At 42.3% G+C, this 24,752-nt stretch overlaps 1 protein-coding gene and 1 long non-coding RNA gene across 3 annotated transcripts in view; one reads left to right on the top strand and one right to left on the bottom strand.

The window, feature by feature from the left end:
• The window catches only part of LOC116049854, a 16,844-nt gene extending 15,534 nt beyond the window's left edge, over nucleotides 1–1,310 (top strand). Inside the window, exon 3 of the long non-coding RNA XR_004104919.1 lies at nucleotides 1,249–1,310. This is a non-coding gene — a long non-coding RNA (uncharacterized LOC116049854). The remainder of the gene's footprint in view (nucleotides 1–1,248) is intronic.
• wipf2a (WAS/WASL interacting protein family, member 2a) overlaps nucleotides 1–24,752 on the bottom strand; it is a 33,495-nt gene that overhangs the window by 2,990 nt on the left and 5,753 nt on the right. Inside the window, exons 2-7 of one of the 2 annotated variants that reach the window (XM_036000464.1) lie at nucleotides 16,981–17,135; nucleotides 16,274–16,406; nucleotides 15,063–15,188; nucleotides 10,919–11,611; nucleotides 4,579–4,830; nucleotides 754–864 (exon numbers count right to left, since the gene is read on the bottom strand). In XM_036000464.1, the coding sequence (XP_035856357.1) occupies nucleotides 754–864; nucleotides 4,579–4,830; nucleotides 10,919–11,611; nucleotides 15,063–15,188; nucleotides 16,274–16,406; nucleotides 16,981–17,043 (1,378 nt within the window). In that variant the 5' untranslated portion in view covers nucleotides 17,044–17,135. The remainder of the gene's footprint in view (nucleotides 1–753; nucleotides 865–4,578; nucleotides 4,831–10,918; nucleotides 11,612–15,062; nucleotides 15,189–16,273; nucleotides 16,407–16,980; nucleotides 17,136–24,752) is intronic. The other variant, XM_036000465.1, reaches the window with a different exon arrangement.

The raw sequence follows: 24,752 nt of genomic DNA, 5'->3' as shown, positions 1-24,752 counted from the left end.
TTTTGTTTGACTTTCTGTTTCTTTCCAAATATGTGTACATTTTTAAATCCAGCAGTGACGGGATATTTTACTTCCCAGCAGACATTGTGACCAGCACAGCAGGAAAAGCCCAGATGTTGAAGGAGATGGAACCACCACACCAACGGTTAACGGCCTGCTCGCTCTACTACCGGAGCTAAAGCAAGGCACCAAACAAGGCAGGAAACGGTGTGTTTGGTGTTTTAAGCCCCCAACGTCGTCTTCCAGGAAGCGCTGCCTGGAAGGCACTAGGATTAGGCAATGGTTAGGGGTTAGGTGCCTTGAAGTCGACGTTGGGGGCTTAAAAAAAAACCATCGAGCATAGTAAAAGGGACAAACCGTGTTGTGAAATATAAACATAAATCATTAACCGTTAATCTTAAGATATTTTAACATTAAGCACATGCACAAAATCCCAGCGACACCAGCTCTATTCATCACATGAAACTAAACTTCCTCCCAACACACAGCACAATCTTAAACAGTAACATCTGAGGTAAAAAAACGTTTTCTCCTCTAGATCTTTTGCCGTTTTTCAAGTGTTTTTTTACTTCACACGTCTTTTTTTTTTGCCTTCTACTGGGAAAATAAACCAAACTTGTCTGACAACTCTTTCAGTGAGCAGTACGGAAATGTAAAAGTACACGTAAGCAGCCAAGACGAGGAAAAGATAAATGTGTTGAAAAGTTGAAATAAAAGCAGAGTTTAAAAATAACCCAACAGTACTCTGTAGTGTCCTCGTACCCTTGCTGTTTTTGCTGGGGTAGACCTTGTTGAAATGCCTGTACTCCTCTGGAGGTGGAAGGTCTTCAATAGGGTGGAAGTTAAACTTGGATTCAAAATCATCTGAGGGAAGAAAGAAAATACAAAAAAAGTACATCAAGTTACCACTTTATTAGGAACACCATAACCATACAAAAACATCAGCCTGCAATTACAATCCAACATTTTTAAGCCTATAAAGTTTTGAGTTCAACCTGGACCCTATTTTCCTATTTTTGTGTGTGTAAGAGACTGATGGGAACAACAATCTTTGAAATTGGTCCAGTGTTTAGCAAGATCGCTGCAGTCTGCAGCGGCGAAAACAAGCTGCAATGTAACCCTATGGGGCAAATGTGCATCGTCAATTTTGTCCACTAAAAGTGCTGTTTTTGCCACTGACAGGCTCAGATTATTATTTTGTGTCTGACAACATTATGGAAAGGATCCCTACATAGATGGACCTCTGAGATCTTTTTGTTTAACCGGAAACAGCTCTGAGATCGCTAGCGCCAAACCCACCAGACTCCATTTAAAAAAGCAATACTTTTAGCGTGTATAGAGCCAACATATTTTCACATGTAAATCGGTAAACTAGGTGTTTATTTCAACCAAAACTAAAGTTGTGATGGCTGGAAAAGTGGAAAGACGACCCAAAAACGGCTTTTCATAGTTTCATGTTGTTTCTGTCGACTTTGAATGAAGTGTATTTTACGATTCTAAAATGATGTTTATTTACATGGAGTCTGGTGGGTTTTAGCGAATGCATTTCATGGATGTTTTTATGTTTAAAAAAAGGATCTTACTCTTTAATAGAAAGGTCGACCTCCTTAGAAATCCTTTCCATAATGTTGTCAGACACTTAGAATATTAATCTGAGTCTGTCAGCGGCAAAAGGAGCACTTTTGTGAAGGTAAATACAAGCTGAACAATTACCCTATTAACTCACATTGCGGCTTGTTTCGCTGACTCCCGACAACAGCGATCTCACTAAATACAATGTTTGTTGTTTCCATCACATAGACACAAAAACATAGGAAAATAGGGTCCAGGTGGACAAAAAAAGTTACTCTTTAATATTCAATGTGCTGAAATAGAAACAAACAACAAATCGCTGTCCTAATATTGTGTCAGGCCTGCACAGATCGTAGTACGGCCAGTCCATTCGCCCAACACCACTCAGGTTTTTATTGCGGTCATGCACGTTTGTGTACTGCTTTTTCTGGGTCTTCAGCTTATTCGTGACCCATTTCTGTGTCCGGCCGATGCCTCTCTCATTCAGCAGCCTTGTTATATCTGCAGAGCAGAGTGTGAAACAGGTGTGTTTGTTTTGTCGTCAGGAAACGTCCCTGCCTTCCTGATTTAACTCATGAGCTCATTTGCATGGCTGCGGTGGAATATTTGACTATCTATGGTCATTCATCACCGTCCCCTCCATCACAAAAAGATCAGAAACAAAAGCCACACTAAAGTCCCTGAACACTCACACAGGTGTTCACCTGGCTGATTAGACCTCTTCCCAGGAATGTGTGGGTGCGTTCATGTCACCTGGGAATATCAGGGACCACCCCCGTGATTACGTTGTTTTTCCGACTGCCAGCGTTCATGTGCTTCTCTACTGTCTATGGTCGTAACTGACCTTTGTTGATCTGAAATGAAGACAGATTCAGCAACTGCACGGCCTATTTCTCTCTTAAAATGTTTTCAGAAACACGTTTCGGTGAACTATTTTAGTACAATATGAGATCGTATTCTGAACGAGCCGCCATGACAGTCTGGCTTTGAATTTCCTGGAGAAACCAGACCCACGCGACGCGTTCGTCCAATCAGCTGCCGGTTTTAATTTTTTGGGCGACAATACAGATTAGCGCCGCCTGCTGTTATGGAGACGTATTACGTCCCGTCTCTTTGGTGTGTTCAGAGGCATTTTGTTGACCAATTTGGAGAGACTGATCAGCCCAACTGCCTTTTCTGCTGACGGTCGGCCGTCTGGTCGTTGTGTCTGCAGCTTTAAGGAGAGGTCTAATCAGCCAGATCAACTGAAATCAGCTGTGTGTGTGTTCAGGGCTTTAACAACTCCTGTGACTGAGGATTAAATATAGCTGAGGGCGATAGGAGAATACCACTACATAGATACCAGAATAAAAGATAACATACTAGTTCAACAGAAGAATAATTGGTAGATTTAAAAAGAGAACTTGGTGTTTTGTGGGAGTCACAGCATCTCATTTCAGGCAGAAATCAGCAGCCAGTCCAAACCCTTAATTTTTTAAAAAAAAGAAGGTTTTTTTTAAATTTCCCTTCGTCTCTTTACATCGGAAATCTCATTCTGCCAGATATTTTGGTCATGACTAGTGCAAAGTGCAGAAGGGTGGAAAGAAGTTGGGCTGCATGGAAGTATCACACATATTTGGGATATTAAAAGTACTATATAAATAGTAACAAGATACTAACCCGGTTTTACACTAAAAGTTGAGTTTAGGATGACGACACAGCAGGAAAACAGCTGTATAATGTCCTCTGTGGTTTTGGAGAAGACTTAACTTCAAACTTTTTTAAGTTTGAAAGAAGAGCCTCAAATTTTACAGAAAGTCTGCATTTCAAACTGAAGGTGTGAAGTTTAAGTGGGAGGCAGAGAGGGTCTATTGAGTTGCATTTTGGGAGATGTAGGATCCTGTGTTTTGGAAGCTTGACTGATACTAGAGACTCAAAATCAGCCCTCCGCTTCTACTGCTTTGACTTTAACTTATTTTTTTAAATTTTTTTTGTGACTCCTCCATCTTTATGGAAGTGTAAGGGCGTTTATTTTTTTTTTTTTTACATTAGGTACGGTAAAATAAAATATAAATACATTCTTCTGTCGCAGATTTTCTGAAAATTCAGTTAAGATTTGTGCTACTTAGGAGACTTTATTCCACCGACCGTGCATTGCTGTTACTCACTTTGAGAAAGGCTTTGCTTTTTGTTTGTTGCATTTTATAGAAACAAATGTCAATAAAAGAAAAATATGATCACAGCCTGACGTGCACCTCTCGAAAAAATTTAACTACACGTCACTCGGCCGTGGCTTGGTAGCGTTGCATTTCCCCCCCTCGACTGATTTCCAGGTTCTCCTCCATAAACAACATGAAATCAAGGAGTGGGTTAACTTCTCCTGCTCCAGATTTCCCACCGTGGTCAGAAAGAACAGGGAGACACTTTGTTTCTCTCACTATGACTCTAGAGTCGCTACTCCCTGTTAGAGGTGTTGAAATTAATCAAATAATCGATGCATTGCATCGTGGACGATGCTGCATCAATAATCGGCCGGGCCATAATCGATTATTTCTGTTTACAATTTAATGTATGCCTAACAACCTTTCTGTTTACATATTCTGGTATGTTTTGCACATTCAGGAAGTGCCATGTGCTCAGTGCTGTAGTTTTATGTATCCAATTTATTTAGTATTAGAGCACTGCAGAATGTTTTGGTTTTGAAGCTTGAAAAGCTACGAATTAAATATCCTATACGGCTTTAATAGAAAAATGTATTTGACGCATCGTGATATCAAATCGAAGACATGATAATCGTAATCGAATGATCAGTGAAGATTCATAACTCTGCTCGCTATGAAGCTAATCACCGTCACTCTCTCTCTCTCGCTCTACCACACACTCCACACACACGCCAGCCCTGCTATTCTCTTAAAACATTTGACGCACACACCAACGCACAAGTATAAACTTCAGGCCACTTAACGTAGGCTATGGCGAAAGCTCTGCGTGGAGCCTCCGCACAACCATGAATCCAGCTTGACTCACCTATGATGGACTTGGAGGAGGAGATGGAGGAGTGGCCGTTCCGGATCGGCGGGGGCGGAGGAGGGGGTCCGGCCGGGGTTCGGGTGGAGGAGGATGACGAGACGGAGGAGGAAGAGGAGGAGAGAGGTGGAGGTGGTTTACCCACTCGGCTGAGGGACTCTGACACGGCAGAGCTGTGGCCGCGGTACGGGGGAGGCGGAGGAGGGGCGTCCCGACTGCCATTACGAGACACGGAGGGGGGCACCTGGGGAGCTGCAAGGAACACGCACACAGATGATCAGGATGACGGGTGTGATGGGAGAAACATTTTTGGAGGAACAAAAAACCTTATAGAAAAGATGCACAACGCTGCGCCTGTTTAGGCTAAACAACCAGTGGTGGAATGTAACTAAGTACATTTACTCAAGTACTGTACTTAAGTCCAAATGTTGAGGTACTTGTACTTTACTTGAGTCTTTTCTTTTCATGCCACTTTCTACTTCTACTCCGCTACATTTCAGAGAGAAATATTGTACTTTTTACTCCACTACATTCATCTGTTACAGCTTTAGTTACTAGTTACTTTAGTTACTAGTTACTTCACACATTAATATTCCTGCACACAAAACACATGTAGTTTATAAAATATGATGTTTAATTATAAATGAAACTAGCCAACAATATAACGGCCTACAAGTCCAGCTGAAATGATTAGACCATTTGTGTGTGTGTGTGTGTGTGTGTGTGTGTGTGTGTGTGTGTGTGTGTGTGTGTAACATTAAACACACAACTTTTTGGATCCTTTCCAGCTTCTAAAATGGGAGGATTTTTCTCCCTCGAGTACTTTTACTTTTAATACTTTAATTACATTTTCCTGATGATACTTACAGACTTTTACTTAACATTTTCAATGCAGGACTTTTACTTGTACCAAAGTATTTGTTACAGTGTGGTATTACTACTTTTACTCAAGTAAAAAGGATCTGAATACTTCTTCCACCGCTGTAAACAACAACCTTGGAACCAGGGTCCAAAGTTAGCACCATCTACCAGCCAAACGCTGGGAGAATATGCTTCACTCACCGGTCAAAAAACAACAGTAATCTACAGAGTGGCTGGTAAAATTTGATCATTCACTAACCAGAACAAAAAGTTAATTTTGGACTCTGCTTGGAAGTGAAAAATACTGAAATGCAAGCCTGCATTTCAACGCTTAGAATCAATCACTAAATTCATTCATTATTATAGTGCAATTATTTTAGGAATTATGCATAAAGAAAAAGCTCCCGTACCCTCTGCAGTACTCTTAAGTACCCCTACGGGAAGCACTGCTCTACATTATAGTTAGGGCTGCACAATATATATCTTTTTTTTTTTAATCGTCATCGCGAAGGCTGCGATATATATCAAGAAAGACACTCAGATTTTTGTGTTAGTTGAAAGAAAATATCAGCAGAAAACTGCACTTTATTTTTTTTAATTCCTTATATTTAATTCAAAGTTTAATTTGTTCAATAAAAGAATGTTGGAAATTATTTCCTTTCATTTGTTTTAAATTCAACAAGCAATTTGTTGTATTTTAGCAGAATACTGAAAGCAGCAGAAATGCAGAACTGAGCACACTTTAATATCTGTTTATTTATCGCAAGTTAATATCATTATCGCGATATTTAACGTTATCGCATGTCGCATATTTTCCTCACATCGTGCAGCCTTAATTATAGTAATTAAAACCGCTGTTTCAAAGGGACTTCTGTAGATGTTGGCGCCAAACGTTTCCGAGTGCTTCAATATTTCTCGGCTTTTTTGGGGGCTTTTTTCCCCTTTATTTCAGAGTGACGGTGGATAGACAGGATAGGTGGGAGAGAGATGGGGGATGACACGCAGCAAAGGGCCGCATGTTAGGATTCGAACCCGCGCCGCTGCAAAGGCTTCAGCCTACATGGTGCGCATGCTCTTACTGGGTGAGCTAGAGGTCGCCCCCGTTTAGTTACATTTTTAATTGTTCCCCTAAATCACATACTGTGAAGACTATTTGATATCCCGTCATGCTCAGCTATTTCCAGCAGCTCCAGCGGAGTCTGATACCAAGAAATGTTCCAGTATCGGTGCATTTCAGAAGGCTCCGTCATCTGAGGTTGGAAAATCAGTTCTTTAACAGCAACTAAAAATCACATTATTCTTCTTTTGCCCCCCCCACCCCCCCGCCCCCTCCAATCTGTGTTTGATTCTCTACGAAAACACAGCTTTAATTAATTCTAGGACTCTCAATACCTTGATCTTGGGAGTGTTACTGCATGCACCACAAAAGACACAACAGCAGTAAAAAGGAAAACACCAACCATGACCCATTTTCTATGAACCATAACGGCTGTCTGGATGGGAACCGGTTATAAGTTGTGACTTGTGAAATTATTTCCAGTTCCAGAAGCTAGAAACAGCTGCTGTACTGCACCAGTAACACATCAGGTAGCTCTCTTTTATATCGGCTTTTAAATCAGAAAATAAAAAAGGCAACAACACACAACAAGGAGCACAGAACTGGAACAGTGACAGAAAACAGAAGAGGTCTTAAATGTTTAAGTCGGGAAGAAGTAGCAGCGAGCGTGAAAAGTGAAAGAGGAATGCTGGAATATTCCACAGGGCTTTAGGAATGCAGAGAAACCAGGAGGCCTTGTGGCGAATCGCTCCGTCGTCCAATCACAACACAGAGCTGCAGCTAACAAGTGCCTTCCTGTTTTGTGTGCTCAAAATATGAATATAAATGTTTCCAGTGAGCCATAAATCTGCTCTGGGGAAAGAAGCAAAATCATCACCCGAGAGTTTCTCTGATAATTAAGATATGAAAAAGATGAATTCTATAAAACTCAAGCATTTTGTAGATGAAGGCGTCTTAAATTAAAAGAGTTAAAAAAGTATTTTCTTCCACATCAAACACACGTGTGTTTGGGCACTTTGACAATAAGAAGGCATCTCATATGTGTCACTACCCACATAGCATCCACTTAAAGGGGAACTACGCATTTCTTTTAGCTTAATTTACCTTAACTGAACAGCTTCGGAGTCATTAGAATGGTTATATGACTTTTTTTCGGGTTGAATGGTGGTCGTCTCGCTCCCCCCTAGCGCCTGTGAGCGGAAAAACCACCCTTGTAACTTTGGGCCGGCGAGCCGCTGGCCTCAGCGTCAGGAAGTATGGCGTGATATCAGGTCTCGCGATGCAACAAATTGCTTCACGGCACTGCACACATACGCCCATTCAGGAACCGGCTAACAAGGTAGCGATGGAGTTTTTCACACTATCGTCATGGCTGAGCAGCAAAAAAGAAGCAGAAAGCTAGGAAAGCACTGTCGGAGGAACAGAGGAAGAGGAAACGGCAGACTGACCGAGCGAGGAGTCAGACACGAGTAAACATCGGAGCTGCCATATATCTATTCAGAAGCTGTAGGGGGAGCTCTATAGAGAAACCTGCCAGCAAAAAGAGAGAAAACAGCGAAGAAATGGCCAAAACTGCATAGCGCCTCTTTAATCGAGTAAAAACACATTCATTCCACGAATTGAAATACTGTATTAATCTGTAGTAATCTGATGAGGAAAACAAGTCCCAAACCACAGCAGCAGCTGTGGAAATATTAGGAAATGTTAAACTACACTGTGTTAAGTATCTATGCAGACACCTGGCTTTAGAAGAGGGCTGTTTAAACGTTAAGAGGAGCCAAACACATCCCGTCCCTGCCTTCGGTTCTACTTTCAGAAATCGATGATTAGGTGTGATCCACGGGGACAAATGTTTCAATGTTTGCTGCTTTATGGCTGCGTTGCACAAAAGAGATTCAGAGATAACGAGTCAGAACTTGCTTTGCCCTCCGGACGAACATTCCTCCAGGTGAGATGTTGTCTTTGTCACTGGGACGGTCCAAATACTGAACACACTCATATCCTCAACGTGTATGTGTGTATATATATATATATATATATATATATATAGTAAAACACGTTCAGTGTTGAAATGATTGGTTAAACGATGGATTAGTCGGTCAACATAGAATAGTATTTTGTGTCTTTTTTTAGAGAGCTGAGTAGAGAGATGACAGGATATTAAAGAAGAGAGAATACACTACATTACATATCATCTTCAAGTTAAATTATTAGGGCTGTCAATTGATTAAAAAAATTAATCTAATTAATTACAGACTGTGATTAATTAATCGAAATTAATCGCATACATAATTAACGGTGCCTGAACCGATACTTTTTAAGAAAGTAAAAAAAGAAAAGAAAACAAAGGGTACTAAACAACAGTTGGTGACATTAAGGAACGGCTTGTTTATTGCTAAGGCCATATGGTCAAAATTAAATGTTGTTAATATTAATAGTTATACATTAATAATAATGTATAACAATAACTTATTTCACTAGTAAATTGCTGTTGAACGACAAAAACAACCACCGAGGACATTTACAACTTCAAATGCACCGTTCAGCGTTAGCTGTCAGCATTGAAACCGTGTTTAATCCAGCTACTAGCTAGCGGTAGGCTAACGTTAGCTGCTGTCGAGTATAGTGTTAACTAGCTAGCGGTAGGCTAACGTTAGCTGCTGTCGAGTATAGTGTTAACTAGCTAGCGGTAGGCTAACGTTAGCTGCTGTCGAGTATAGTGTTAACTAGCTAGCGGTAGGCTAACGTTAGCTGCTGTCGAGTATAGTGTTAACTAGCTAGCGGTAGGCTAACGTTAGCTGCTGTCGAGTATAGTGTTAACTAGCTACCGGTAGGCTAACGTTAGCTGCTGTCGAGTATAGTGTTAACTAGCTAGCGGTAGGCTAACGTTAGCTGCTGTCGAGTATAGTGTTAACTAGCTAGCGGTAGGCTAACGTTAGCTGCTGTCGAGTATAGTGTTAACTAGCTACCGGTAGGCTAACGTTAGCTGCTGTCGAGTATAGTGTTAACTAGCTAGCGGTAGGATAACGTTAGCTGCTGTCGAGTATAGTGTTAACTAGCTAGCGGTAGGCTAATGTTAGCTGCTGTTGAGTATAGTGTTAACTAGCGTCCCGTGCAGCGGTGTTTGTGTTGCCTGTATCGTCTTCAGAGCACCAGAGAGAAGAGCAGACATATCAGTGGCACCAGATTTCGGTAGCCAGGGTTGGCAGGAAGAAGATTTTTTACAAGTAAATGTTCCAGTTAATGATCCAGGCAGCACATTCTCGTCTCCCTCCTTCATTTTACAGTCCAATGGAGGCTAGAACGACTCCGGGTCAAACGTCAATATGGAATGGATTAATCTGCGTTATATTTTTAACGCGTTATTTTTTCTCAGATTAATTAATTGAAATTAACGCGTTATTTTGACAGCCCTATAAATTATTATTCAAAATAGTCGTTGGTAGCAGCTCTGGGTCACTGAAACTGATCTACATAAGCACATTGTCTCCTGTCATGATGATGACACACTATGTGATATGTATGTGGAAATATATCAATATCTACTATTACATTCTCTGCATTTGGCCACAAATACAAAATACAAACCCAGAAATTTGAGGTACATCATTGGATACTGGGTGTGCAGAAGAACTGTATTTTTAGATGAACCTTTCCTTTAAGTGTGCCTTTTAAAGCACATATAAGATGTAACTTGATCACTTTTTAACATATCTCCAGACAGCCTGCGAAGTGATCCTCAACAGTTTATATTAAAGTGCTCATATTATGCTCATTTTCAGGTTCATAATTGTATTTAGAGGTTGTACCAGAATAGGTTTACATGGTTTAATTTTCAAAAAACACCATATTGTTGTTGTACTGCACATTGCTGCAGCTCCTCTTTTCACCCTGTGTGTTGAGCTCTCTGTTTTAGCTACAGAGTGAGACATCACACTGCTGTTCCATCTTTGTTGGGAGTCGCACATGCGCAGTAGCTAGGTAAGGACTACTAGCCAGTCAGAAGCAGAGTATGAGGGCGTGCCCTGACAGTACCTAGGTAAGGACTACTAGCCAGTCAGAAGCAGAGTATGAGGGCGTGCCATGCTAGCAGCTAGGCGAGCATTATAACGTGTGTTCCAAAGTGACCACGTTTGTCTCTGAAGTAAAGGCTGGACTACAATAGAGCTGTTTGGAGCAGTTTGTGAACAGTGTTTTCTGTTGGAGATGGTAAGTCCCTTTGGGGAGGACTTTGGGCTTTTTCACTTTGTAATCCTATAACGTGCACAAAAAAGATATATAACACAATAAAGGAAAGGGAAAAAGCCAAAAAGTATAATATGAGCACTTTAACACAAAATCTGCCGTATGAGCCGTGACCTGTGACCTTTAAAAGACGTGAATACTGAGAGTTGTCTGTGTTTACAGTGCAGGTGGTTGTACCTGTTCTGCGTCCAGGTGGGTCTCTGGCGGGTGGTGGTGGTCTACTGGCCTGCTGGGAGGATGCGGATGGAGACGGGGAGGGAGGAGGTGGAGGAGCTTGGCTGCGTCCTTGGCTGCCGCCTCCCGATGTGTGTTTTTTGTGCAGGGAGTTGTGCCTCTGTGGCAGCTCCGGAGCCCCGGCCCCGTCTACGCTGGACGCCCCGTTGGAGACGTTGCCCGATGCGTGCGGCCTGTACGGCGGAGGAGGCGGAGGAGCTGAGGAGCCACCCGTTTGCGGCCTGCTGGAAGACGGAGGCGGCTTCACGGAGCTGGGAGGGGTCGGTCCTCTGCTGGGCATCGGTGGGAGGGGCTTCTCTCTGCTGTGGGACGAGGACGAGGAAGGTGGAGCGTGTGCTTTCTGAGTCGGGGTAGGCGGAGCGTTGCTACGGCCTCCTCTGTTGAAGGGGGGAGGCGGCGGGGGGGCGGAGGTGCTGTGCTTCATCCCGCTGCCTATGGAGGAGCTGTTGCTGCCGCTGCTGGAGGAGCGGGAGATGTCGGGCAGCGAGGGCCGGTGGGAGCGCTGGTGCTCCGGTGGAGAGGGCTTGTTGGCTGGGGAGGGCGAGGGGGAGCGGCCTGTGGGGGGGCGAGGGGCCGCGGCCCGGGACCCTGGGGGCCGCAGGGCGGCTCTGCCCACCGAACCGCCCGCTGGACCATCTGGGTGAAGGACAAAGATGAGAGATGGTGCTCAGGACGTCACAAAAACACTTCAGACACTTCAGACAACAACTATTTTTGGTAAGATGCTCACTGGGAAGCATTATGGTTCAGGGGTGAAATAAACAACTGTTTTCATTATCAATTAATATGCTGATCATTTTCTTGATTTATCAATTAATCCTAAAAAATGTCAGAGAAAGGTGAGAGGAACGATCACGATTTACCTAAAAGACAAAGGCGACATCTTTAAATTGCTCGTTTTGTCCGACCAAAGGCCCGAACCCAAAAGAGTTCCCTCTAACAATCACGTAGGACAACGAAAAACTGCAAATCTCTGCAAACATTTGAGTAGCTGGAACAGGAGAATTTGGGGCACTTTTACTTAAAAAGGTGCCCTGCCACACAAAACCGTTTTTCCTTGTATTTTTTGAAACATGTTAGGTCTATATGTGTTAGTGTTATGCGGTGAATGTGAAAATGAACGGCTACCTCCTCTGTCAGCTCTAGCCACTGGAAAGAAATAAGTGGAGAAATCAGGCCAATTACAAAAGCTGGTCAGTCTGACGTGGTGTTGCCTGAGCTCATTACTATTCATGAGCTCGCCCAGTTGCACTGGGCTCTCATTGGCTAGCTGTTAGCCAATCAGAGTCAAGCAGCTCGTTAAATATTAATGAGAACTGGCACAAATCTTCCTGCAGGCTTTCTATACCGCGCTAGAATGGCTTGAAACAAGGTAACCAAGGCATTTCTTCCACAAAAAATGTTACAGAGTCCATGGTAGAACTTCAGACATTACCACAAAGTAATGAAATACGTGTGGCAGGGCACCTTTAAAAAATTAGATAAAAGGACTAATCAATTATCAAAATAGTTGCAGATTAATTTTCTGTCGATCGACTAAACGATTAATCGACTGATGGAGGGTCGATGAGAGCTAAAACAAAGTATATTCAATTTTCTATCACAATATCAATAGATATTTTGATATAGTACTTTAATATAAATTGAGAAATAAGTAAATTAATAAAACAAGACAGGAATGTTTTGTGCTAATTCAACAAAGTAAGTACCTCACAAACCAGAGTACTTCTGCATTTTAAAGCAAAACCTTACACTAGGCCTGCACGATTCGGGGAAAAATATGAATCACGATTTTTTTTTAGCTTAGAATTGATATCACGATTCTCTGCCACGATTTTTTTCTCACGAAGTGTAATGTTTATTGCACACATGAACTATGACAAAACACAAATTTGCAGTACCAAACATAGATTATTTTTGGCACCTATAGCACACTGATCATCACCACAAGCCTGTAAACACAGAGGCTTCAATGACTACAGAAAATAAAGTACATACTGGCCATTTAAGTACAGTAGGCTACCAAAAATAGTGACATATAGCACACTGAACTACATATGGCCCTGATACAGGCTCTATCTGAACTCCTGGAACATGTCTTTACTAGGGCTGCCACCTCTTAGTCGATTAGTCGACTAATCGGTCGTTTTGGTCTTAGTCGACTAAGATTTCTTTAGTTGAGTCATTTTTTATGCTTATTCATGCTTAATTACTCTTTTAAATGACTTCGATTGTTTTTTGTTTTGTTTTTCTTCTCCAATTAATTTATTGAAAGTATTTGACATTGACATTAACATGTTTTAATTATGTAAAGACTAGGGCTGTCCTCGACTAAAGAAATTCTTAGTCGACTAACAATTATATGATTTTGTCGATTAATCAATTAGTTGATGTAATCGACAGAGCTGGGCTCTTTGAGAGGTGGTTCAGACTAGAAAAGCACAATATAAATGTAGTTAATTAACCATCTGTAAAACTGACTTTCTCCACAATTAATCCTGCAAAAGCACCACTTTAAATCTTGTGTTTACCAGAAATGTGCTCATAACTTTCTTGGAAATGTTAAATCGTGAACAGGGGTGAATTGAGATCACGATTTTATAACGATTCATCGTGCAGGCCTACTTCATATTGCCATAAAACAGTTCTGATCATTGATCTGGAAAACTGATAATAATGTATAATTGTTTGGCCATTATGGGTCAAAGTTATTAAAGTGGCAACTGACTCGATACAAACGGTACGGCAGAATGTCCGACCTTACAGCTCCGTCTACGGTTAATATTTGATATTCTAAAAATAATCAAGTTCCAGCTTTTCATTCATAATTCACATCCCTCGTTCCTCACTGCTTCAGCTCCGACCACGGATCCGTCTGCTCCGCCAGAGATAAGGGGAAAATAACCACGTTCACGTCCAAATCTTCTCTGCTGATTCATACTTTGTGGACTTCTTTGGCTAATGGCCTTTAAAATATTCTGCACAAGTTGTTTATTTCTATAACCACAAAATGGTCGTGGAGGAACAGAATGCTGAGAGTAGAAATTAAAGTAAAAGCTCAGTGGAAATAAAGAGAAAGGAGCTTTCTTCTCCTTTTCTCCGTTTGACCCGTTGTGTTTGCGTTGAATAAACTACTGACAGATTATCAATTCTTTTATGACGGATAGATTTTTCATTACACTCACAAGTAGTTATTGTGTAGTACAGTACCCACCCCAGCACACAACACATTACATTAACATTTCTTTCACTATTAGAGCTAAAAAAAACAACGTAAAAAAACAAACTGTATAACAATATCTTATGTATACTTCAGTAGTACCTCTTGCAAAGTTATGATTTGCATACAATAATAATAATGAAAAATAAAATCAAAAAAGAATAGCACCTTTTTCTATCACTATCAAGACATGCTCCAGTCCTTTCCCCTTCTGGTTCACCACTAGTTTCATTTTTAGATGGATCAAGAATTGATTGGGCCCGTTTTCGGCTGTTTTTTTGTTGACATTTGTGGCGCTTTTTGGAGTTTTTTTTATGGGGGGGGGGTTTACGCTTTTTTTATATATTTTTTTTCCCGAAGTTTGACTTTTTCCCCCCAATATATATATATATTTTTAAGATTTTTTGGGCTTTTTCCGCATTTATTTTGATAGGACAGCTAGGTGAGAAAGGGGAGAGAGAGAGGGGGAAGGCATGCAGGAAATCGTCACAGGTCGGATTCTAACCCTGGACCTCTGCGTCGAGGCATAAACCTCCAAGTATATGTGCGCCTGCTCTACCCACTGAGCTACTCGGCCACTTCCCGATATTTTTTTGACATTTTTCCTTTTTTTTTTAAATAAATGGGGGCCAGTTAAAATTAAAATTCACTTTGGGCAAGTAGAATTTTTTTTCACTTGCCCAACTGGACAATTGAAAAATAAAAAACAGCGTTGAACCCTGATTTTTAAAAAACAATATATATGACGTCCAGAGGTGAACTTTGACTTCAGCTCCCCGCTGTGTGATAAGAAAACATGCTAATTCTTAGCCGACACTTTTAGATATAAAATCACATTACAGATAAAGTAAAGAAAAAAGTTTTTACCTCCAACTGGGCGTAATTTTGGCACACCTCCTTGGAAAAGGCCTCCCATTCCCATTGGCGCTCCGCCTCCAAAACCTCCTCCACCTCCTCCTCCTCCTCCACCACCTCCACTGCTGCCTCCTGCTTCTGGTGAAAAGTTGACATCCACGTCAATATAAACACATATGAAAGCAAGACTAGACACATTTTAATGTTCAAATATTTGGACATAATAGGAGATATATCTCCATGTAATAGAGCTCCAAATTCCAAAAAAAGCCCTGCTTTTTGACAAAATAATCTTAACTCAATGTCCAATAACTAGCTTTTTTTCTGGGCTTTGAACGGGCTTTGTCAGCAGATGGAGTTTGCTCAGTTGATTTTGTTTTTTCAGTTGTTTGAAGACCTCAAAAAGTGGTTGAAAGCTACGGAAGAAGCTACTATAGTTAGTAATCCTTGATATTTATTTACAAGTTCAAGAATGAACTTTTAAACTTACGTTGTCGAACTGTTCTGTGTATGTTCCCCATATTTCATAAACACAAAACACGTATTTCTCTGCGTGTACATTTTAAGCCCCTGACACACCAACCTGATAATCGGCCGTCAGACAGTCTGGCGAGGTCGCTGACTCGAGTCTGTTCGGTGTGTTCAAGCCGTCGTCAGTCGGCCTTCATTTTGACCGACCTGACTTGCTCGGTCGGAAGGCGGGCACTGCCGGCAGTCGGACTCAATGACCAATCTGATTGGTGGAGTGCTAACCCGGAAATGACGAGCGGGATTAACGTGACTAATGCCTCTCAAACTCTGATGAAAATCTTTTAAACTGACCTTTGTTGATCAGAAATGAAGACAGATTCAGCAACTGCACGGCCTATTTCTCTCTTCGAATGTTTTCAGAAACACATTTCTGAAAACGACTGAACTATTTTAGTACAATATGAGATCGTATTCTGAACAAGCCGCCATGACAGTCTGGCTTTGAATTTCCGGAGAAACCAGACCCACGTGATGCGTTCGTCCAATCAGCTGCCGTCGGCAGTCGGCACTGATTCGTTGTGTTTTGAGGCACGTATTTTGGCCAACTCGAGGAGGCAGTCAGTCCGACTGCCTTTTCTGCCGGAGATCAGCCGTCAGGTTGGTGTGTCACCGGCTTTATAATAGAAGCTCACTGTTACTGTGTGTGTGTGTGTGTGTGTGTGTGTGTGTGTGTGTGTGTATGTATGTCTTACTCTCTATAATCGGACTGCTCCGGTCGTTGATCGCAGTGACCTTCTTTAGTTTGGCACCTTTGTGGATGTCCGACAGCAGCGCTCCTCTGCCTTTATTCTCAGATGAACTCAGTTTGGGAGGAGTCGTGTTCGCCTGCGGGGGGAGTTCACAAGTATGCAATCACATCTCCGGTTCCTCTCGTCTGAACCGCAGCCATGCGCTTGGTTTGTTTGGGTTCACGCGGCACACTTTGAACCATAGCGTGTAAACAAAAGCCGACATGACTCAGTAGCTTGGTAACTTGTCATCCTGCCAGGTTAGACATTTTGACTGCAGACCCTGAAACTCTATATTTTTCTGTAATTAACCTTCTCTGATGTTCATGTCAGGTAAGAACACAAACAGGGAAAACATGAGCTTCAGCCCAGACTCCAGGTTTCTTAAGTTTTTCCAAGAATAAGTAACTGTACAACAGATCTCTAAGAGGAAATGTTTTTCTTTTCCTCCAGGCTAAACAAATCAAACTACTGTCCCCTTATTGCCTTGTTAAGAGTGTTTATACAGTGTGTTAGACCAATCCAGCCAAAACTAATTTACTATCATTATTATAATTAAACCATCTTCCTCAGGGCTATACTGAACAATATATTGTGCCAGTTTCTGCGGCTGATTGGCGTTGAACCTTTGCAGTGTGGTGTGATGTGTGCCTTCAGTCGGGGTCACTGACCTGATGGAAGGTGGGGGGAGGCGGGGGTCCTGGCGGAGGAGGGGGAGGGGGAGGAATAGGCATCCTGTCCCTCTGTTGGCACCTCCCTGTGTGTGGGTGGGGGGGTAAAGGACCGGTGACTTCACCGTCTCAGCTGAGACGACACACGCCGACTCCTGCAAAACGCCAAATTTTTAACTGATCAAGCAAAAAAACAAAAAAAAATTAAAAATGATCATTCAAATACTGAAACGTCTTTAACTGCACAGCCTCTCTGTTAGGCAGCTCTGCTTTGGAAGTCAGGTGTAAATCATGTTAGATGAATTATGTAATGTGCACGCTGCTGTGGCCAGCAAAACATGAATAGCCTACATGTTTGTTTTTTGATACAGTGAACTTGGAATAATCCCTTTTTGGCATCGATAGCTCCATAACTGACTCTGTGGTTGCGTCTGCAGTCTTTTATGCAGTAGCCTGCTGGGGAGCTGGGAGCACAGAGAGAGACAGGAAAGACTTGGTGAAGAGGGCTAGCTCTGTTCTGGGCTGCCCTCTGGACACCACCGAGGAGGTGGGGGGGAGAGGGGGATGTCAGCCAGGCTGGCATCAATCGTGGGCAACACCTCTCACCCCCCCTACACGAGACTGAGTTCCCTGAGCAGCTCCTTCAGCAGCAGACTGCTGCACCCTCAGTGCAGGAAGGAGCAGGTCCTTCATTCCAGCAGCAGTCAGACTCTTTAATGCAACATCATAATGTAGCACTGCTAGCTGTCTCTGCAACATGAGCCATCACTGGACAATATTCACTATGCACTATATTTATTTATTTATCACTCTTTGTTACCTCCAACTGTGCAATATGTCGTATCTATTCATCCGCACCTTACTCATCTGTATATCTGTGTGTATATATGCTGTCTGTCTATATAAGAAAATGTATATGTAAATATGTCTGTTTTTATTACTGTTATTATTATAACTGATTCTATTTTTTCTTGTTCTTATACTTTATGTATATTTTTTTCTCCTGTGTCTACTTAATGTGTATTTGTGTTATTCTGATGTGTGTACATTGTTTTTCTTTTGAGCAGCTGTAGCACAGGACTTTCCCCAGTGTGGGATTAATAAAGTCTATCTTATCTTATAAGATGTAAAACCTTTAAGCTCTTTTAATAATGCCCTCTTGTTGCATCATTTTCTTCTGTAATGGTGCAATGAAACCTGACTGGAGGATTACTAGTTACTGTGAACGTGCATACATTTGAATTTTGTTCTGCAGATTTTCTGAAGATTTGGTTAAAATTTGGATGGACACCCCACGCTGTCCAACCGGCCTGTGCTGAACAAAAGTCAACACAGGCGTGAGCAAGGATACAAAACGCAGGAAGGAGGAGACACAATCCGTCCACTTCCAGAAACAAACATCACCAGGACAAACATCACCAGGACAAACATCACCAGGACAAACAAGCCCAACGGTGTACTTCATACCATACGTTAAGCTTTGCTAAAGTAAAGTTCAGCGTTGTCTCGATTCACCAGTTGATAGATGCCTTTACATTTAACAAGTCAAATGTTTTTTGGGGGTTTGATAGAGCTCGGTCTGTTGTAGTGAACGACTTCATTACTGCTTACAGTAACAAGGACATACTGTAAGCCGCTGTATTATAGCGGCAGAGTGAAAGGGCTTTATTGTGTAGAGCACAAGTTCTTTCTATGCCAAGAAACACAAAATGCAGTCTGTTTAAGTGGCTGTAACGGTGCAAAGGATAATTCACGTGATTTGTGACGAGACTAATATGAAATTTGACACTGATGAGAGTAAAGCCCCTGACACACCAACCCGACGGCCGACCGTCGGCAGAAAAGCCAGTCGGACTGATCAGTCTCCCCGAGGTCCAAAAAGTGCCTCAGAACACACCGAAACGACGCCGACTTGAGCGTACGTTCTGCGCGTGCGCGAGACGTAATACGTCTCCATAACCGCAGGCGGTGCATGAAAACCGGCAGCTGTTTGGACGAACGCGTCACGTGGGTCTGGCTTCTCCAGAATTTTACATCCGAGCATAATGGCGGCTTCGTTCGGAATACGATCTCTTATATATTTTACGAAGATAGTTCACCGAAACGTGTTTCTGAAAACATTAAGCGAGAAATAGGCCGTGCAGTTGCTGAATCTTCAATTCAGATCGACAAAGATTTTGAGAGGCGTTCATCCCGCTCGTCATTTCCGGGTTAGCGCTCCACCAATCAGATTGGTCATTGAGTCCGACTGCCCACCTACTGATTCAACATGTCAAATCGGCCCAAATGAAGGCCGACGTCCCCTCCAAAGGACGACGGCACGGAACGCACCGAACAGACTCGAGTCACCGACCTCGCCAGACTGTCCGACGGCCGATTATCAGGTTGGTGCGTCAGCGCCTTAAAAGATCTGACAGAAAACTGTAGATGTCAAAATAGACACATAAAAGATCTCCCTACAATTATCACAAATAAGACAATGCTCCCTCTGTGATGGTGGACATTTCTCAAATAAATCCAATATGTAGTGTGGTAACGTGATCATTACTCATTTCCAAACCGTCATCGTGGTTTTATGAGGCTTAAGGAGAATAAAGAATAAACTGAACAGGTGAAAACATGAGAGATCACCAGGATTAGTTGCAACATGTTTTCTGTTTACATGAATGCAACAGTTAAAGAGAAAACAAGATGCAGAGGATGGATGCCAACATGTTTCTTTCTGCGGCTTCACAGTGGAAACAAATGTTTGTTCCCAATGTGCTCTCAAGAAGGAAATTCTTTGGGGGAAGGCAGCAAGCAGCTCCTGGGAAACGTCAGTGAAGCGAGGACGGAAGATGAGCATTTCGACATTGAGGGTCAGGGAAAAGAAGAGGCACTTTAAAGCTTTAGTGTGCAACTTTCTTTTTATATTAATGAACGTCCGTTACATTCAAGCCATTGCTAAATGAGTTGCTACAAAGCTTATTAATACTATCAGCTCCACACAACTCTCTCTGTATTTCTCAGTATGACTATGTTCAGAAGATTGTGGCGTCCGGCGACTTTCACGTGCAGAAACTCGAGCCAAGATAATGACCTCTTCTGAAGAGTTCATCATGTTTTTTTAATCCTCCGTGTCCTCCTTGGCTACTAGCAGCTGCGTGGAGGAGGGGTGGGGGCGGTGCGCGATCACGGAGGCCGACAGTTTTGTTGTGATTTCTTAGAATTCCACATGGGGGCGACAGAAACTACGCACTACAGCTTTAAAGGACTATACCATCGTCTAACATAAATACCCACTTGAGGCCTTGACAGTTTCAGAATTTTGGCCCCGATTTTAAAATGGACCTGTGAAAACCTGAGGATAGTCAGACCGGATTCACGCAGCATTTGACCCCAACAGAGAGAGAACACAAACAAAAGATGCTCCACCATTTAGTTCAAAGGAGCATTTTTCCCCTGCACTTTACATTTCACGCTGAACTACACACAGTAGCTTTAAACTCATTTTGTAGCCACACTGGCAGGGAGACTCAAGATGTTGGTCTGTTGACCCTAAACGAAATATCTTGACAACTACGGATGGATTGAAATTTGGTACAGAAATCCATGAACGTCAGAGGAGGAATCCTTGTGACTTTGGTGTCCATGTTGCCTGGGAGGAGTGTAAGTAGGCGGGGGTTCACGCTTTGCAGGGGCAGAGCTTTTCAGACAAGTGGATGAATCTGAAAATGCAGTTCTCACATTTTACCGTTTCATCCTGAATGTGCATTATGTAATTTTACTATGTGGGTATATTCCAGTGCTTCCTCTATAATTGTAAAGGCCTGATGGGGCGCAACACTATTATATGTAGAGCTGCAAATATTAATCAATTAGTTGTCAACTTTTACGTTTAAAAATCAGTTTAAGTAAAAACAATTGAGTAAAACCTTTCTGATTCCAGCTTGTTAAAAGTGAATATGTTGTAGTTTCTTCTCTCTTCTGTGACAGTAAACTGAATATCTTTTGAGTTGTGGACAAAACAAGACATTTGAGGACGTCATATTGGACTTTGGGAAACACTGGTCCTTAATTTTCCACCATTTTCTGACATTTTAGAGACCAAACAACTAAAGTATTAATCAAGAAAATAATCGAGAGATTAATGGACAGTGAACATAATAGTTATTTGCAGCCCTAATTATTTGACAATGTTGTTGTTCCATTCACAGATTTTACAGACTCAAGGTAAGGTGAGCTAACCAGGCGCCCGACTGCTAAATCATTTAAAATGTTGGCGGTATAGCATATCAATTACAAACAGGCGCGGAAGTGCTAACAACACGCTAGTAACAAGCTGATGGATTCGGTGTTGCGTTTTTAGCGGAGCAAGACCAGAGAATATTTGGTCGAAACAGATCGGTGATGCTGTTTTGCCCTCGTTCTCCGTCAACGCCAATTCGTATGTCATTATTGGCGTGTTATCAAGACGCATACTCACTTTTTAGTAGGGCTGAACGATTAATTGCATTTGCGATAATATCGCGATATGTTAAAACGCGATTTCCTAAATCGCAAAGGCTGCGATTTGGTCACATGACTCGCGAGAGCAAATCAGTCTGCACTCCGCAGAGAAAGCATCAACTTAGCACGCTAACGCTACGCCGTACCTTGAGCTGATTTCTGTCATTCAAACAACTCTGAGTTGTAGTTTAAAACTTTTACAGCCATTTTAATAAAATGAAGGGTTTTATTCGGGCTTGAGTCTATACATGCAGTTAATGGATACAGATTTTACAGACTCAAGGTAAAGACAAAAAGAAAATGTAACTTAAATGCCTGTCCATATTAAACATACCTGTTATTCCCATACCTGAAACTGCTCTAAATGTGTCAACACAATGATTGAGGTAACTAGATCTTCCCAAACCAGTTAGCTGTCTGGGCCTATTGTTGGCTCCTCTTCCCTCCCTCCCTCACCCTCCCTCCCTCCCTCTCTGCTGCTCCATTCCTCAGGCAGCCTGTTTCAGTGTCAGGGTAGGTTTTTTAACCGAGGGAAACCAAAGGAATCTCACTGAGCAAGCTCGCCAGTCAGCCAGCCAGTGACGTGGTTCATACAGAAAGGCACAGAGACAGAAACTGAGAGTGTGTGTGTGTGTGTGTGTGGGGGGGGGGGGGTTATCGCCAGAGACAGAAACTGGGAGTGGGGGGGTTATCGCTCCTCAAGAGGAAAAAGAAATGTTCCGAGTCTGCTGAGTGTACATAGACTGAAGCCACAGAGATACTAGTTTAAATGCATTCAGCCTGTTGTTAATCCACAAACAACAAAATAATTACACAACCGCTATTACCACAACAACGTCATTCAGTTTGAAATTGAGATGCATAAACCAGTAACCAGTTTGACAGATGAAAGCATGTCAGTGTTTCCTCTGTATGTGTACACGCTTGGCGGGCCGCCAGGCCAACAGGAACGCTCGCCAGGCCAGGAAAATCTTTCAAATGCCAAAAAAATAACGCCACTTCTGTAACAGCAGGCTGGACGAGTGCATCTAAACCTAAACTGCTAAATCATTTAAAGATGATTTTTTTGGGGGGCATTTTAGGCCTTTATTTGGACCGGACAGCTTAGACATGAAAGGGGAGAGAGAAGGGGAATGACATGCAGCAAAGGGCCGCAGGTCGGAGTTGAACCTGTGGCCGTTGCACCGAGAAGTAAACCACTATATGTGGGTGCCCGCTCTACCAGGTGAGCTAACCAGGCGCCCGACTGCTAAATCATTTAAAATGTTGGCGGTATAGCATACCAGTTACAAACAGGCGCGGAAGTGCTAACAACACGCTAATAACACGCTGATGGATTCGGTGTTGCGTTTTTAGCGGACCAGAGAATATTTGGTCGAAACAGATCGGTGATGCTGTTTTGCCCTCGTTCTCCGTCAACGCCAATTCGTATGTCATTATTGGCGTGTTATCAAGACGCATGCTCACTTTTTAGCGTGTTTATCAACCGGTTTGGCCTCCCTTGACTTACATTACCTTGCGACTGCGTGTGAATTTACGCTGTATCGAGTACTATGAAAGGCTGAAAATCCGCATAGGGAGGTTGGTCGGGGGGGTGGATGGGTCAAACAGGAGACTGGGGTCGCGTCCCGCGGGTCACGTTTCCTAAACCCAACCGTCCCGTTCTTCGTTTCCTAAACCCAACCGTCCCGTTCTTCTTTTCCTAAACCCAACCGTCCCGTTCTTCTTTTCCTAAACCCAACCGTGCCGTTGTTGTCCCGCGTCCCGTTCTTCTTTTCCTAAACCCAACCCGTTCGCCGTGATGCTAATTCCTCGAGCCGTCTCTGTGTCGCTCTTACGCTGTTGCCCCTGGCAACCGATAGCGTAGGATCCCAAAATGACGGGGGCGGGCTCAGACACCTCCCAAATCGTCACGTGACAGCAAGCTACCATGACGTATGTCCTCATTCTCAATACGGCGTAGACATAAATCAAAAAAATATATTTTATTATGTTTTAACAGCTGTATACTACTATCCCTGTATGATGATATGATATATAACAGCTGTATACTACTATCCCTGTATGATGATATGATGTAAACACAGCTGTATACTACTATCTCTGTATGGATGATATGATGTAAACACAGCTGTATACTACTATCTCTGTATGGATGATATGATGTAAACACAGCTGTATACTACTATCTCTGTATGGATTATATGATGTATAACAGCTGTATACTACTATCTCTGTATGGATGATATGATGTATAACAGCTGTATACTACTATCTCTGTATGATGATATGATGTATAACAGCTGTATACTACTATCCCTGTATGATGATATGATGTATAACAGCTGTATACTACTATCCCTGTATGATGATATGATGTATAACAGCTGTATACTACTATCCCTGTATGATGATATGATGTATAACAGCTGTATACTACTATCCCTGTATGGATGTGATATGATTTCTATCTTTGTTGTCGGTCTGGCTCAGGTTAAACTCTTTGTGAAACATGAACTTTCTTTTATTATCCAGTTTGACAGTCAGTTATAATGGAAAAACAACATAAATAAACTACTTTAACGTAGATTTTCTTTAGGGCTTTATTACGTGGTATCGGATCGGTGCATTAACTCCAGTACTTCCCGATATCGATACCAGCGTTTTAGGCAGTATCGGAGCCGATACCGATACTGGTATCGGCTCATCTCTATTTTCAATCAATTATGAAGTTAAAAAAACCACCAAAAACATACCTGTTACAGCTTTAGTAGTGCCAAGACTAGCTATAAATTGAATAGAGTTTGATTTATAACGTAAACAATCATTGGAACGTGAGTCTGGACTCGGGCAACATCTGATGGGAATTTTCCATAATAACGTCATGTCACAGACTTGACAGATTAATGGATATTAGAAATAGCAGCTTGTTGCAGCCGGCATTACTTTCTATTTTTGGAATATCTTCACTCTTTTATTCGGAGATACAGCTGATGCCAAACATTGAAACGAGTCTGCTGCTGCTGACATAAGCATTTCAGTAAAACCCTGAACAGATGTAGGAATAATTGAGCTTCTTAAAAAGGGATCAAAGAGGACAAAAACAAAAGTCCCTAGATACAGAACACTTGGTGTTAAGTTTGTCCTCGGCTCGGCTTCTGCCCCGGTAACTGAAAGAGTAAACTCATTAAATAAAGCCGTTACCTCAGTGAGTCGACAATGATGCCAACGAGAGCTTGATGTAGGTCCAAGCCTTCTTTTGTACTTTTAGAGAGGCATGCAAA

Source organism: Sander lucioperca, chromosome 4 (assembly GCF_008315115.2).
Source record: "Sander lucioperca isolate FBNREF2018 chromosome 4, SLUC_FBN_1.2, whole genome shotgun sequence".
Lineage (NCBI taxonomy): Eukaryota > Metazoa > Chordata > Actinopteri > Perciformes > Percidae > Sander > Sander lucioperca.
This window is presented reverse-complemented; position numbering and strand designations above follow the sequence as displayed.